We start from the raw sequence: 17117 nt of genomic DNA, 5'->3' as shown, positions 1-17117 counted from the left end.
TGGTGCACAGCTGCACTGTTCACTATTTACTGGTTCACTCTCAAAGCTCTCATCCAGCCAATTTCCAGTCCTGGCCACAGCGGGCGGTTGTCTTCACAGAAGTACCTCTGATAAACCCACTGTTCCTGCTACCACTGCCAAACTACAGACAGAATTTAGATCTAGCCAATGAACACAGTCGAGTATTTAGCATTAAAAGAACCAGAAATTTCCCTGAGAAGACAGAGCTAAAGTTTACTGTGAGGTAACCAGACACATGACTCCAATTAAATGCTCCATGTCTACTGGATGTGTACATTTTGTTCACACATTCACAGCAACAACTCTATAATGTGATAATATAAAAGTTTGTAGTGTGTTTACAGCTGGTGTCAGTGGTCAAAAAAATACATTATTGCAGTGTCTGGTAGTATCATATTCTGTATTATCTATCAAGTCATTGAGTGAATTATTTAAAGCCAAGGCTGGAGCTCTCCATGATGGTTTGTCCTTCCTTTCCTTTTTTTTTTTTATACATTTCTCAAAACCCAGCCTGGTATATTTGGAAACTTTGACCTCTCCAGCAGAATCTGAATAAAGTTATACAGCAGGAGTTTCTAATGACTTGCCCAGTGGCAGGTCAGCTGGGTAATAGTGAGGTTAAAATGAAGGTTACAAAAAGCTCAAAACCAACTCACTTGCCTGACTATCAAGACATGACTTTGATCCTTATTATTTAAGACCCTCTGTCCTCACAGACAGACCAAGTTTGAGAGAAACCTTTCACTGTTATCCTCACACAGCAGCTCTCTAAATTCTCCAAATAAACCTAAGACTTGAATTAGTGAAATGAACTACAGAGGCACTTTCCTTAAATAAAGATTTTAGTTTGGAGTCATCCTGATTACCATGATTAGTGGCTCTATTAAGATTCCAAAACCAACTCCTGCCTCCATTACACAAGGGAAGATGCATAATTCAAAACCATCTTGAGCACAGAGCAACAGACTGCAGACCTACAGTATGATGAATAACAAAGAGGAGTCTGCTGCTCCTCTACTCACTTTATCATTGAGAGGAATCAGTGTAGAAGCTGAACCTGTGGTCAGACGGCCTTGGTCCAGAGCTGCCACCAGCAACAAACAAGCCTCCCCCCTCCCTTTCTTTGTAATGTGCTAATAAAGACACATTCTGTTGAGTTTCTGTTGAGCCTGCTGCAGTGATGACATGCTGGCAGTTGCCAGGTTGTGAGATGCATCTGAGGCAGCTGCATTTTCACTGAGCAGTTGTTATAATTAAGTCTGTTCAGTATCAGTCAAATGTTATTCCTATGTACATTTATTGGGTAAGATACAGTAAAGGGTCTGAGGGGTTGTATGTGATTGGACAAGTTGTGTGTGTGTATGTGTGTGTGTAAATGTGCAGAAACAGAGGATATGAGGATGTGACATGAGGGTATAAGGGGGTTTAACTGATGGTCAGACCATCATTGTAAGCTCAAGTGTAAATTCTAATTTAATTCACAGACACCGGATCAACCTTTGAGGTTTATGTAGGAATCGGATTATGGTCATATAAAGTACCCCCCCAAGCCCCTTTTCACCCTCTAACCCTCCCCCTCCCATCCACACCACCACCCTCACTCCCCCCCTCTCTTTGAATGGGGGCGCTGGAGCCGTCTGCCCGTCACCGCTTGCCTCTTTGTTCAATCTGATTTCGCTTCTCTCCCTCAGCGTAGCTGCTGGCGAGGAGGAGGAGGAGGAGGAGGGGACGGAGGGAGCACCTTGCCTTGCGTGCATGGTATGTGTGTGCGTGCGAGCGCCCGCGTGTGTGTGTGTGCCCATCTATTCCGACATCAGTGTGTGTGTGTGTGTGTGTGTGTGTGAGGATGAGCGGAGCATCGGCTGCTGCTGCTCAGTGAGGAGAGGGGTAACGCTGAAGGAAGGAGCGTAAACTCCAAGACGTTGTGAGCGCCTGTGCAGGCACTGAACCCCGCGGTCCTCCTCTGCCTCCGCAAAGTGCTGTTTCACCCTTGTTTCGTCGTTGTGCCGTCTCTGCACCCTCCGGGAGCTTTGGAGAGCACCTGCACTGAGGCGCAAAGCTTTCGCACACATTCCAGAGGACTGCACCATTAAGACGCGCCTCGTTTTTGTCAGATAAGGTAAGAGTGAGAAAAAAAGAGAGGAATAATTTGCTTCGCGTGCATGCTTTGTGAAATCAATCATTTGGTCAGTGTGTCATATCTCAAGTCACCGGGTGGCAGGAGGCTCCTGAGACCGCTCAGCTGCTGGAAGACAAGCTTTTAAGTGCTTCAGTTCATTGGCTTCAATTTAAAAAACGCACTTTTGCTTCAACTGGAGCAAAAATCAGGGCAGGTCAATTTAAAGGCATTTTGGAGCGCTTTTCCCACTGCCCATCCATGCAACATCTAATTATATGCATATGCAATAAGTGATAAGTATTTCCTGTGGACCAATCAGTGCTTTCCCCCTCGCATGATCGCAGCCATAGCCTCACACAAATCGCACCCGTTTGGGATATCTTTAATTATTTACAGGTCAAAGCTTTTAATATTGGTCTATATTTACGACCCATGTAGGGGCATGCATAAATCATCACCTCGCCAAGTAACCTTGTTAGTGCGTCCTTTACATCTCAAGAGATCTTGTCTTCGTATCAACAAGAACTTTGTGCTGCGGTTTCCAAATCTTCCTATTACAGATGCCCGAATTAAAAAGAAATCAAAGAGGGGGTGGGGTGGGGAAGGTGGGGGTGCCTTCTGTTGAGTGATGCAAAGCAGATCTGAACACCTGAACAGGTGTTTGTGAAATCTATTATGTAAATCTGAGTCCTTTGGTGAACAAACACCATGTTTTGAATAACTGCCAAAATCAGATCTTATATTGGTCCACCTCCAGATCTGTCACCTGGGCATGACATTAAAGACACCGCTGTGCACAGAAACTGGATTTTCAGTGATCACGGTGTCTGTCTGCTGGCTGCTTCACGCAGTGTAAATATTCTATATACATCATAGCACCTCATGTCTGCGTGCTTTGTACAACTAACTTTGCTTTGGTTTCGATTACATCAAATGAAAAATGGCAGGAAAAAGTGACCAAATGATGGTAAAATGAGTGATTGCCTGGTGCCAGGAAGGTGAGCAGATCTTTGAGTCTTATATTGATGACTGCCCCCTCTGTAAACAAACACTGCCGAGTACAAATCACAGTGAAGGAAGAGAACAGTTCAGGTCACCTTGACAAATGAGCTGTATTGTCTGAGAATATGAGAGCCCCTGCAGCCCACTAAAGCCCATTCTGTTTCTATTCACCGCTCCAGTCTGGAGGAGTTCAAGTCTTTTCTTCTCTGGCCTTGTTAGTGCGCCCACCACCAGCTGTGTGTCAGTGCCATAAAGCAGGACGAGGTTAACTAGGCAATGCCACATTACGGACGAGCTTAAGAAGAGGGGAGAGGAAATGTATGTGTGTGAGAGATAACAGAGAAAGTAGCGCTGGTGGGATGAGGAGAATGGTAGGGAATGAGGCTGAGACCCATCTGAAAGTTTACAGCATGCATTTTTCATTCTGTCCGGATGTGTGTATGTGTGTGTGTGTGTGTGTGTGTGTGTGTTGGGGCAGAGTGGCAGGGGGCATCCATGTGTCCCGGCACGCATGCGGTAGTTTTGTCTGTAATGCTTGTGTGTTCATCTGAATATGTAGATGACTGCACTTATATGAGCTGAGGGATCAGAGAGCAGTGTTGTGGGGAACAAAAGGGTCTGATTCTAAAATAGAGTACGAGCTTAGTTCAGCTGCCTCGCTGTCTGTTGCTACACACTTTGCACTCAATCAGCCTCAGTATTGTTTATCATGTCTGGCTCTGAGCCGTCTGCAATTCGAGGAGTCGCTTTGCATCAGTGGAAGATGGAAAAAGAGTCATGTGAGATGCTTTTAAATAGATGAAATACTGTCGAGCCGGAAAGATTGGTCAATTAATCAGTCAGTCAGTCAACAGAAAAATTTAGAGTCATTGTTCAAGCAAAAATGTTAAAATGTAAATGTTCTAGCACATATAGGATTTGCAGTTTTCCTTTGTCTGATGTCGTAAGCTGAATATCTTTAGGTCTAGTCGGAGAGGACAGGCAAGTTTTTCTTTATTTTCTAGTATTTTATACAACAATAAAGGATGCAGATTTATCAGTAATGAAGATAAGGGCAGAAATAATTAGTCAATTAATTGATTGACAGTAAATTAACCAGCACCTGTGTTGATAATCGATTAATCATTTGAGTTACATTTCAAGCAAAAGGCCAAACATTTGCTGGCAGCCTCTAAATCGCAAAGACTGAGACTGAATATCTTTGGGGTTTAGACTGCTGATCGAACAAAATAAATAATAATAATGTTTAAAAAAAAGATTTTAAGATATCACTGTGTCTTTTGGAAACTATATTTCACTGTTTTCTGACATTTTATAGACTGATTTCTAGATCAGTCAATCACGAAAATAACCTTTAGTGGCAGCCTTAAAATATAATAGCCGTTTTTCAGAATGAAATGAATCAGAGGAGACAGTTTAGCCCTGCTGTTTACTGGTATGAATGTATTTTGAAAGCCTTGCTGATGGTGTATTTTCAGTAGAAGCCAAAGGTAATTCTCAGCCAGGCTTTGATATTATTCTCTATGGTATGAAAGTGCCCATTCTAATATGTCACTTAGGAGATTATGGGGTGTATCCCCCTCCCCTTATACAGTGTTAATAGCTAACAGAATGGCACTATATAAATGCAAAACAGTACCACCACTCACTTATAGAGGCCTAGGTATGATCAAAATAAGCTTCACCTCTGAGGGAGCCACAGGCTTGTTGGTTTATGGTTATGTTGCCCTGAAAATGGCTTGATTTAGTTTGGATCAGAATCTGATGGGTAGTGTTGCACAATGCAGCAAATGTATGAGATTTCTTTGCTGCAGCCCTTGTTTTATTTTGCTCTAACTGTAATTCATACACAGCAGATCCAACTGTGAACTAGACTGTGAACTAAAGTGGGAATTTTATGATCTCTTTGAACTTTGTGGTGTGTTTACAGCCAGAAGGGGAATAGGCTTTAGACTAACAATGACTTCACAGTGACTGGAGCAAAAACTGCCCACGTTTTCAGCACTGGACAGCTCCCAAGTCTCAGAGCCCAATGACCCAGCCACGGACATTTGTCAGACAGGAAAAGAGCAGTGAATAGTTTGTGTTTTGAGCTGCTGCATTTGGACATAAATGTCCAACTCTGTCTCCCTCTCTCCCTGGAATATTGAAACCCTTTCGTCGAGCGAGTCCCCAGATGGCAAACCCCAAAAGGGATTGGACAAACCATTCCATCAATCAACTTCAGTCTTTAGCCTGGGAGGGACTAAAGCAGCACACCAAACCAATCATTACAGGCGTAGATGAGACCACAGCTGAACAGCTCACCCACACAAAGAGAGAGAGGTCCCTCTCTTTGTCTTTGGCCAGGGGGGAGCTCTCCTCTAAGGTGGTGGTGACTGGTGGAAGACAAATGTTTGGCTTTAGTTGGATAAGAAGCAGCTCTTTAAGGCAGCACCAAAGTTTTAGCCTCTGCAATGTAGAGAAGATTTGAATGATTAGTCACTTTCAAAGAGACTGCAGTTGTGTTACTTTTTAAATGTTTTTCCTAATGTCACAGTGTTTGAAATTTCTCCTCTCAGCTATTATTTCTTGTTATTGTTAACTGCTGATGTGAGAATGAGGAGACAGCTTCTGCCTCTGCGGGTATTGGCACTGCTGATAAACACTTGAAGGACAGAGCTTTCTCTCTCTCCCCCCTTTTTTTCCCCTTGGCTAGTTGATAGTCCACAGACTCAGCACATCATTGAAGATGAGGAATTCTTGGATGAAGTCCCACTACTGTGTCTATGTTTGTGTCTATTATTCTTTCCTGTGGATGAAAATATGGCCTCACTGTGGCCTTTATGGTGGCTCTGATGATCCAAGACAAACAGTGAGAGTGTGTGTGGAGCTGTAGTTTTAATATACTTGAGATGAGTGCTGGGTCTCATGCACCTGATCCTTTATTGGCTTTGTTACCAAAAGCCAACCTCTGAACCTTCACCTCTGACCTCTGGCTTCTTTTAGACACAGCTGGCGTAGCGGCCACAGACAACACACCAACAGCCCCAAGTTGCATATTTATGACCTCTGACCTCTAAAATCATTATCCCCCTCAATATTTCTATTTACTTAAATTAACATTTTACCTACAATACATTTGAACCTCATAGTTTCAATTGAAGTTATTCATTAAAGCTGCTCTAATACAATATTCTCATTCTAACAATGAATTATACGTAATACAATACAGAGCATTTTTAGCCTCCTTCAGCTCATTGCTTTGGTTTTCATGCCTGCATCTGTACTGTTTTGATTCATTCACACTGCTCTCATAGCATTGTTTTTAGCTGATACTCCTGTCCAGTATCAACCAGCAGACAAACACAGTTAGCAACTGGTTGGTGAAGAACACAGTGAAGCATTTAGCAGCTAAAGAGCCAGATATTTCCTTCAGAATCTGAGGGGGCCAAAAACAGAGCTAAAAGAACTGTGAATATTGTACTTATATTGATCAGGTGTTCAGTAACAAGACTCAAAATAAATAAACTTGCTCTGTGTCTGTTGGATATGTAAATTAGAAAATGTTTGCCATTTACTTTAGAGGTTTTTGATATGTCAGTATTGTGTTTGCAGTTTGTTGTACTGCCTCTATGAGCCCAAAATTACCTATTAAAGCAGGTTTAAAAGGGATCTTTGACAGTATTTAGTTTGTGCTTTCAGATACATTTCTGTGGAAAGTACTGCATGAAATTGACAATGCATCTTTTTTTGTTAGCCTAAGCCATGTCAAGGATCCTCTGGGAGTATATTTAGGCCAGGGAAAGAAAACATGAAATCTATTAGGTCATGGTAAGTCAAAATGATGATTTTTTGTCATAATTATCGCATAATGAGTCAAAGTTATGAAACAATAAGTCAAACATTTAGTATCTCAAAACTTCGTATTCAATATTTTGCAGTATCTTAAAAATTTGACACACCATCAATATTATTAACTTTGTCAGTGTCAACTTTTCATCCATTTTCTTATTTCCCCTGGCAGAAATGGCCCACTATAGATTCCTCTGGATGAAATCACTCCACGGACAAATTCTTCTCAGACTTTATAATTTTTCTTGCAAAACAAATCAGTTTGGCCTTTCTGTGATGTCTTTCTTTAAGTAAAAAATGTCTCTTCCTTAAATAAAAGGTTCGCTGTTAACAAATCAATTGATGCCAGTGTGATTTAATCCTTTACAATGCACTACAGAAATTAGAGATGATTGATTCCACCAAGGCTGCTGTTTCTATTCCCTCTAAAAGCAATGTTACAATACCCCGTTCTCACACATTTATGTGCACACTTGGCTTCCTCATATTTTATTCAAATGTATTTAAATTGATTTTTAGTCCAACTCACAGTTGGCTAACATACACTGAATCTCACATAGTCAAACATACACCTTTTCTCATGCACACACATCACAAATACACACATGGCGGTGCCAGAAAGAGGCTGAGGATGAAGAGGTGGAGACAGAAAATGAGCATAACTGAGATCATCTGCTGCAGGTCTGTTGAGTGCGGCTCCACAGCAGCTTAATAGCACTACAGGAAGGTCGGAAACAGATGGATGTTATAAGAGCTGTCAATCTCTCTCAGGTATGAACAAATCATTGGTGATACATGCATTAAACATCAGTATATTTCCTCTTGGGCACATGTGTACAATGCTGAATAATTAATGAAAAGAACAGGAAAATTGTAACAACCATCGACTGTACAGTGCATATAACCCACTTACATTCTCTACAAACCCAAGTCATGACTTAAGAAGTTATTCCTCTCTCTCCTTCCTACCATACTTGTCTGTCTAGGATCCTTCAGAGCGATCTAAATTGCCCCCTCTACGCGCTTTACTGCGCACACATCCAGCCAAATTTTAGCTTGGCTTCTAAGCGTGTTATCAAGACGGTTTAAGTAACCTCTGTCTCTGTGCCCAGTGAGATCAATGGTTTCAGTGTGAGAGGATGGAGTGTGTAATCTTGAATCGGAGGGACCAGCAGCTCTCCAAAGTCCTCTCGCCATCTGAAGCCCATGCCAGGACTGCATGAGTCATTAGTTGCTTTGAGTGTGATTAGTCACCACACAGGCACACTAAATACAAAGGCTATCTGTGTGTTTGTGAGCAGGAAGTGAATACCTGATTCAGCGCAGTTCACTCTCCCTCTGTAGTGTCATTTTTTTTCCCTGTTTTTAATTTCCTGAGCTATTAATGTTCATGCACACAGGTTTAATGTTTCTTTTATGGCACCAAATCACCACTGCAACATACTATCACTGTATTTTTTTCATGTCTTTACAATTCATTAATGAAAATTGCTTCTGTGTAAGCAGAAGTTCAAATTTCAGCCACACATCTATTCAGGGCAGACAGGCAGCCGCAGCCTTCTTCTCGCAACCAGCAAATTAAGAATTATTATAGAGCCTCCAACGCAGTTTTTTTCTGAAGAGCTTTCATCATGGCAGTGTATTATTGTCACGACGACGTGATAAAATGACCTTCCTTTCATTCCTCTTCCTTCATCCTCTCCCTCTCTCAGCTCACCACTTTGTCTGTCACTCATCTGGAGCTGTTATTCTGCTGTTCACTCCACCACTCTCTGGAGGTAATAGTTTTGTGAGACATGATTAAAGGAAAAGGGTAGGAGAGGAATCACCTTCTTCTGTCAGGTCCCGGTAGGGAGAAACTAGACTGACAGTTTGACTCCTTACTGTAAAATGGACTCTGCCTCAGTCCTAAAGTATAATAGTACAGATTTATCTGAAGTCCTCAAGCCTCTCCTCTTAAGCTACTTCATATTTTTAGACATCAATTCTGCTGTTTCCTGTTGTCATCGTGCTGTTGCCCAGAAAAGGTTTTAGAACTTACTATAAAAATAAAAAGTAATCAGAAATTAATTTCCCCTGGAGGCAAGAAGAGCTTGTGTTCTCTTCTGCTAGGGGGAAGAGTATTCTACCAAATGCCAAGCAGAAAAGAAAAAAACAAAAAACAAAACAAAGCATATGACTTATTATTTTCTGGGGAAAGAAAATTATTGCACATAAATAAAATCTCATGAGTTTTAGCCTTCCCAAAGCCAAAATAACCACAACAAAATTCTGAGTAATAGATTGCAAGTATTAAAGGAGCTATTTCTACGTTTGCTATCATATCAAAGCCAATATTAGCATCAACAGGTGTTTACTCACCAGTCTGGTGGAACCTTCATTCCTTTACTCACCAAGAGCTGTCTCCAGCGGTGAAAAGTAACGCCAGTGTTTTGCTTTTATTGTTTTAGCGCTTCTTTAGCATGCTAACCAGCTAGCTAGCCTGTCTCAGCACGCTACGATAGTAACTCACTGTAGAGTCCAGACAGTCCTGAAGAAGTAGAGCTGCTCAGACGACGTATTCTAACCTTCTAACCTTCTATTATAAATGCAAGAATGGATGAAGCTCTTGGAAAGCGACTATCAGCACCATCTGCTCCTGGTAGGGCTGAGCGGAAAAAACCGAAAGTTATCGCGAAATAACTTTTCCCTCAACAGAAGTATAACACACGATTGATACAACGTCGATAGACCTCCACCCAGCCACGTCAAGTTAGGTTGACGCACACAGCGTGTGTTGGAGCAGCAGCTCACGTGCTAATATTTTGGCTACTTTAGCCGTGCACGCCAGAACATTAGAAGTGTGAACGAGGTAAAAGGAAAGTGACGACAGAAAATGTTGATGAAAACTCGAGCGACATCGTTACTGAAGAAAACACCTGAACGGACACAGGCCGAGGCTGAAAAGACGAGGAGACTGTTGAAAAGAAGGGTCCCAGGAATTCGGTAGTGTGGAGGTATTCTGGCTTACGTCCGACAAGAAGCAAAGTAGCATGCACCACAAATTGTGTCGAAAGCATGTTCCCACAAAGACAGGTAATACCACTAATACCACTAATTTTAATTTTATTATTATTTTTTTTTTTACCAACTGAAGCAGCAGTCCTATAGAGCACGCGCAATGCAGAACTCTACAGTCCCAAACCCAAGCAAGTGCCTGTGGTCCCCGTAAAACAACCAGTGTGATACCTGCGCAACAACAACAGACCATAGTGACTACTTTCTCCAGCGCCATGCTTTTCGAAAAAATAAAAAATAAAAAATTGACCTTATGGTATCTTCACACCTCGCTTAGGATTAAAAAGGAACATTAAACCTTGACAGAAATAGCGATTTGATTTATATTATGATAAATATATCAATATCGACTGAAAAAAAAAAATCATGATACGATTTTTTTCCAGCCCTGTTCATCTATAGTAAGAGACAGGGTTATTCTTTATGAAAAATATTTAAATATAATACTATTGTTACCCTGGACAGATTTTCACCAAACAAACAAAAAAAAAATAAAATAAATAAAAAATGACCAGTCAGTCAACAAAATCAACTGTTGCCTGTTTTTCAACGTCTGTCAGTGGAAAACCCGAGCAGCAGTAATTTATACGACGTTTTTTTGTGTGTTGCAGAGTACTGTAGGGTTCAGCAAACTTAAGCTACTCGTGTTGTTGTGTGTGTGTTTTAGTGTGTTGTGCAAAATTTGAGAGATTCAGTGACTTCTTCGTTGGCTGAGGTTTGATGTGGGACTCTATAGTAACTGTACCATTACAGCTGCGTGTGTGTGTGTTTTTCAACATGGAATCCAACCTGGCCTGATTAAGTAAATCTTTGCAGTCTGTGAGCACACACACACACACACACACACACACTCACACACTTCAGTGTAGCATGATGAAGGCACTATAAGTAAAAAGCTATCATGCAGCGCTCATGAACATGATCTAACAGCCACAGCAGTAATTGAGATGATGGGTTCCAGATTTTCATGCTTTCTCTTCAAGCAATTTTCCCACCAGCTGCAGAACCGAAGGAGATTTGGGTCGAGGGGCCCGTCTTGCCTGCGTCATGACGATCATGAGGCCAGTTGGTCTCCTGCTTCAACAGATTGACAGCTTAGTGCTGAGCCATAATGTAGGTCTGCCAGCCTTGTCTGTTAGCTCTCTTTGGATCTCTTGTCACCCTGCTCGCTGGCTCTTACAATGAGCTGAGAATGCGTCCCATTCAGACAACATCGTGAAAATGTGTCGGATGGACATCCACATTGATGTCCACTGAAGCATTTTAGAGACTTCTGGCTCTTTTCTCCTCAAGACACAACTGTGCCTGTGAGAGTGAAGAGGGGCGATTTAGAGGGAGGCGCTCACAACATCTGATGTCTCTTCCCTAACAAAAGGTGGTACTGGTTAGTATGCGGCTGGTGTGATTGGGTGGCCAGAGCACTGTATGTCGTAAATCCCCTCTGGTAAAACTTTGAATGGCTGCTGTCTATAGGAACACAGTCTATGTGTCGTATAGAATCCATAGAGATGTCCATAGGCTGAACTTTGAATTCTGTTGCCGTGGATAGTGGCTACTGGGCCCCTGCCAGTCCCAGGGCCTCAGATACAGCACTCTCTAATGCTCTCTGCTCACAAGACTGGGCAAACTCCTCTGTGTCATGACCCTCTCCAAACCTTTAGAAATCTCTTGTCACCCACCCAGCTAGCTCAACCAATGGCGCAGGCTTTCAACATGCAAAGAGTCCAACGGTTCGACCCCAATCTGTCACAGCCCATCACAAGGTCCTAACCCACCTTTATGGTGGGATGCCTCAAAGTGTGTGGCACCGTGGGGTCTCACCCTCACCAGAATCCCCTTTTTCAAAAAGTCCAAGACGGACTTGGTTGCCCACTATTAAAAATCGCACGACAAATTGTTGTTTAATGACAGTTTAAGTTGGCAGGTGTCACCAAGTGCTTTAATATCTGAGAGGAATGTTTTTCTTTGCCTTACACGCTCCACCTTTATACGGTTAAACATTTTACTGGGCTTTCACATAGCCAGAGAAGAGAGACACCATTATTCCTGTAATTTATAAAGGGTTGAGCTGGTGTTGCATAATCTTCTTTCTGAGCATTGGGGATGCTGTTGGCATGAGTTGCTGTTACCTTGGTGAATGCAAAGAGGCCATTTGCTTTCTTGGACTAATTATTTACTTTATGTAACTGAAATCTCGACAGTCCAAACATGTTGGGCTCATTTCGGCTCAAATTATTTCAGATTCCTCAAATGGTCTTCTATCAAGCTTCTACTGGTTATGCCTTTGAAGCCAGGAGGGTGTGAAGAACCAATTTTTGTCCACAAGTAAATGAACAATTTAGAGTTATTTATGTTGCTTAATTCCCCTAAAAATCAGCATGACTGTATAAAACAAAGCTGTGTTTACTTCAAACAGTGTTCTCTTCATCTCCATTTCATACCAGTACGGGGCAATAAAGCTCTCTCTCAGGCATTTCTCCATTGAGCTGAGAAGCTTCGGGCCCCAAGCCAAATCCTCTGGCAAAGTCAGCTAATTTGTGATGTGTGGTAGGATTTCCTCTATGTTGTGCAGTAGGAATGCACCAGAATCACTTTTTTACTGCAGTATACTAGAAGTTAATCCAGTCTTATACTTTGGAGAAAGACCATTTGGATGTGATAAGATTCAATCCAGTTTTCTTCATTAGATTTATCACTGTGTCTCTGGCGTAAGATCAAATCAGACCTTACAACGTCTAATAGCCGATTTCAGCCAGGTGCAGGACAGGTGATGGATACTATGATTTGTATTAGAAATCTAAGCAGCTTTAGCTATGATGGTAGACTGGGTGAAAAATGTACGTCGCTGTCTGCCAAATAAATGTAATGTATCCAACAGGGCATCCTCAAATCTCCAATAGTGAAAGGGGTCAAAGGTCACTTTCTCTCATTGCAGTGCCAACGGTTTACAGCCTCTCCTTCACACACACACAATGGTCTGTCTTAGCTCTGGAAAGCTCTGGCTGGAAAGCGCTGAATACAAGCTCTAGTGAACTGTGTCTGAGTCCTTAAGTGTCCTCTCAGATGCAGTTACTTATTTGTTATTATATTATAACACTAAGAAATGAAATCAATATGGTACTTTTATTATCTGTCCTTGTTTGTGAGACTGTGCGAGCTACTCAGTCACCTCATTTACCTCAGAGCTGCTTTTCAGCGACTCAGTATTCAAGGCCATTTGGGGTGTTTGGTGTAGTTTTTAGAGGTGTAGCCAGTGGTGAGCTGGATATTCTGTAGTGGGGAGGCTGATGGTTATGGCACAAGGAGGTCACTGCAACAAGATTAAATGAGAGAGAAACAAAAGAAGGTATGAGTAATTTGCTCATTGAAAAAGCTTGTGAATGGCAGCATTAGTCTTTGTGTGAGATTTCATGCTGCACCTGTTGTGGCTTAACAGATGATGGTTACCTCAACTGCTGTCATGGTAAACAGCTCCTCAAGATGAGTGACATGAACACCGCCAACAGAGAAAAGGGCAGGGTTAACAGTACATATAATTTCCATCAGGTGGAAACCCTTTGTCTCAGTTTGTAGCTTTTAACTAAGAAACGCAGCTTTGTTTGTATCACAGTCCGATGGATTTGATTTGGTCCAATTAGCTGTAGAGGCTTTACAGGCACATACAAGAGTAAGAGCAGCCCTTCATCTGTTTCAAACAAGGAAAATTACCAAAACCTGGCAGTAAGAATGGACTGCATTTATGTGACACTTATATCTAAAGAGCTTTACAATTTGCCTCCCAGTCTTTCATTCACACACACCCATACACCCACACACACACACACACACACACACACACACACACACACACACACAGACCAAAGGCAGGGAGCTTCCAGACAGAGCACATTTACAGTACCTAGTTTGTCTTTAAGGGGAAAGCATGCATGTTCGGGGTGATAAGACAATGCGTGCACAGATATGTCATCTTATTATATTATATGATTTTTTTTTTTTTAAAAGATTGAGGGTGATGATATACTTGCAAGTGAAGCTAGCAGCTAAACTTTAAGATTTGTACTGTTCACAGTTGATGAATGTAAAATAAGATATTCACTTGTCTGTGCCATGTACTTGTAACTATATTTGATCTAAAGCCTCACCTTGGCTTTCTTCTGTCACTACTACTTCTGCCTTCCTTCTCAACGCTCACTTCTCTCTCACTTCTCTCTTCCCTGCACCCCCCCCCCCCCCCCCCCCCCCCCCCCCCCCAATCTCTGCAGGTCCAGGATGGTGCTCGCTCTGTGTGCAGCTGGGCGGCAGATCCTCTTTGCTCTGATGCTGCTGTTCTATTTAAGCTTGGGTGAGTTCTCTGCCTCCTACCTCCACTTTTTGTTTCTTTCAACCCCTTCATCTCCAAGTGCTGCAGAACCTAATCAGCAGTTTCAGGTTTATAAAGGACCAACAGTCAATGGTAACAGAATATGTCAGCACACAAGAGTGTTCAGTGAAAGAAGAGGGAGGGGAAGAGGGACAAGAGGACCAGAGAGAGGGTAGATGAAAGGAAGGATAGGAAAGAATAAAGCAAGGGCCAGAATACAAGCAGCTGGACCAGAATACAGAAAAAAAGAGTTCCCACATTAATTTTTCCATAGACATAAATTCAGAAGACAGGTCTATACTAATTTGAGTGTTGTAAGTGAAAGCTGACATGCTGAGGATGTTTGCAGACATGCTCAGTGGGATTGAGCTGGAACACCTCCAAACCCATTTGTGCAAGTTTAGCCGACCATCTGTTCCATTACAACTACGCATAAAATTCACAATTATGGAGCAAAAAGACAGAACATGTCAGAGCTGTGAGTCTCTGGTGGATAGTATCGTAGGTTTGAGGTCCCACATACAGCCTGCTGACTGCCTGTTGTAAAGATAAGTTGCTCTCCTTAATTACTTTTCCTGCAATTGGCATGCATGGTGGTAGCTGGTCGGCCTGGATTTTCATTAAAAGGAGAAACTGCATCTCTTATTTGTAAAATTAAAACGTAACTTTAGTAGTCATTACGCTGTGACAGGAGGGTTTTTAATCCACATTCAGTCATGTTTTATCTGTTTTTGTCGCAAAATCCAGGATCCAAATATGAACAAAATGATCTACCCAGTACTAAAATTCAATTGATTATGGAGAGATGGCAAACAGTTTACCAGGTTAATGATAAATATTGGAGATGTAGTGCACCAGTTGTGACGACTGCAATTCCTCCTGAACCAGGATCACATTATCAGCCTCAAATCATGCTGAACTCAGCATGCTCAGCATTTATACATTTGTTGCTGCATTAGTATTTGTTAGTATTAAAAAAAAAACAATTTTTGGAATGAAATGGTCAAATTCAATTAGCCGTACAATCTGAAGTTTCACTTTAAGAAAGATTGATAAAACAGTTTATCTGTAATCCAAACAGCTCAGTGGAGGAGGACTGACAGGAATAAGAGATGGCATCTGTTAATGACAGAGAGTGTCCTTTCATGTCACTTCCAGCTCTCTGCTCCTCTTTTTAGGCTGTTTCTCTTTTGTCCCATCTGTCACCAGCATGCTACAGGGTGCACTTGTCATTCGAAGTCCCTCAGTTTCCACCATTCAGTTTCTGAGGCTCCTTCTCTCCCTCTGTCCCTCTCTCACTCCTGCTCTCTGTCTCGTTCTGGCTCTGATGCTTTTCCCTAGTATTTGTGAGTCTGTGATTACATCTGATTTTTTAAATTTTTTTTTGGGGGGGGTGGTGTTCTTCAGTGCAGAGAGATGTTCTCAGGGGGTTCAGCTTGTGGAAAACCGTTCCAATCTAAATGCAGATGGAAATATCTTTCGGGGATTCAATTCCACCATGTGCAATATTCCAAATAAGGCTTTGTTGTTGTTTTTTAATACAGATTCTCTTGTTATGGTCATATTAGTTTTCTACAAATTGGTGTATTTGATTAACAGAAAAAGGAAAACAGATACAAAAATCCCTGAACAAATTTGTTTTGTTGGTATGTTGACAGACATTATAGCACATTACAGTCCATGTTACTCCTTGATTAAATGAGCAGTAACAGCTCATGAACTTACTATGGATTATTAATGAGTGTACCGTAGTGTGTTTTCAATCGTTGATTTTATAAATGAAAGTTTAGAAGTTTAAAAAAAAACCTTAACCTTAAAAACCTTGACTCAAGCAGCTGCAGTATGACCCGTTGCCAAGGAGATAGCTCCATTAAGCTATGTGAGCTTTTTTAATGAAATTACATTTTATAGCAAGAAAAATTTTATGTTAAAAAAGAACATAATTTCAACCACATGCATTTCAAAATAAAATAGAATAAAATAAAACAAAGTAATGGAAGCCCAGTATATTACAGAAAGGTCCACAGAGGATAAGGCCACAAAAAGGTGGGAATTGGTTGGTTGGAGGATGATGTCTGTGTAAGTGATCCTGTTGTCATGGTTACATTCAACCTGTATATCATGGCAACCAGAGTGAGTGACCTGCTGAATCTCTTCAATCTGCAGAACCATGAACTTACCTCCTACAGTGACATTGCCTTTACACTGATGTTTCCTTGGCATGAAATAACTTAAAATGTATTAATCTGAGTGACAGTGTAAGTCATTTGTGTGAACGGTGGGAACACAGAGATAGGAAATAGTTTTTATGCTCAAGCGTACAGGTGTGTGTCTGAGGTGTGTTCCTTTGCTGGAGTGATAAAACAAGTTCCTCATCCTTGTATGGAAATGTGAGTGTGAGATATTGCTAATGAATCCCAGAGGTCTTGTTAGCAGACACCTTGGTTAGAAACTACAGTGCAGTATACACTTTCTTATATCTCCGTGACTGCTTACTGCACAGTGTAGCGTTTATGCTAATCAACCCAAGCAGACTTACTCGTGTCTGTCAGAAAGTATTTATCAGCTCAAAGTAGATTTATGCAACACATCTGATGAATCATCATCACAGGAACTTATTTACTGCACTTTTTACTCTCCATTGTTTTCTTCACTTGTTAAGCAAAATGTCCGCCAACATATTTAATTACGTAATCCAATTATGTTCTGTTCTCTTGTTGTTCC

The 17117-nt window shown here is 41.5% G+C and overlaps 1 protein-coding gene across 1 annotated transcript in view; it reads left to right on the top strand.

Moving 5' to 3' along the window:
- The first annotated feature begins 1717 nt into the window (after window positions 1-1717).
- The window catches only part of LOC108883571 (neurocan core protein), a 40502-nt gene continuing 25102 nt past the window's right edge, over window positions 1718-17117 (top strand). The window contains exons 1-2 of the mRNA XM_018676882.2: window positions 1718-2140; window positions 14296-14375. Coding sequence (XP_018532398.1) covers window positions 14303-14375 — 73 coding nt within the window. The 5' untranslated portion in view covers window positions 1718-2140; window positions 14296-14302. The remainder of the gene's footprint in view (window positions 2141-14295; window positions 14376-17117) is intronic.

Source organism: Lates calcarifer, linkage group LG4 (assembly GCF_001640805.2).
Source record: "Lates calcarifer isolate ASB-BC8 linkage group LG4, TLL_Latcal_v3, whole genome shotgun sequence".
NCBI lineage: Eukaryota > Metazoa > Chordata > Actinopteri > Centropomidae > Lates > Lates calcarifer.
This window is presented reverse-complemented; position numbering and strand designations above follow the sequence as displayed.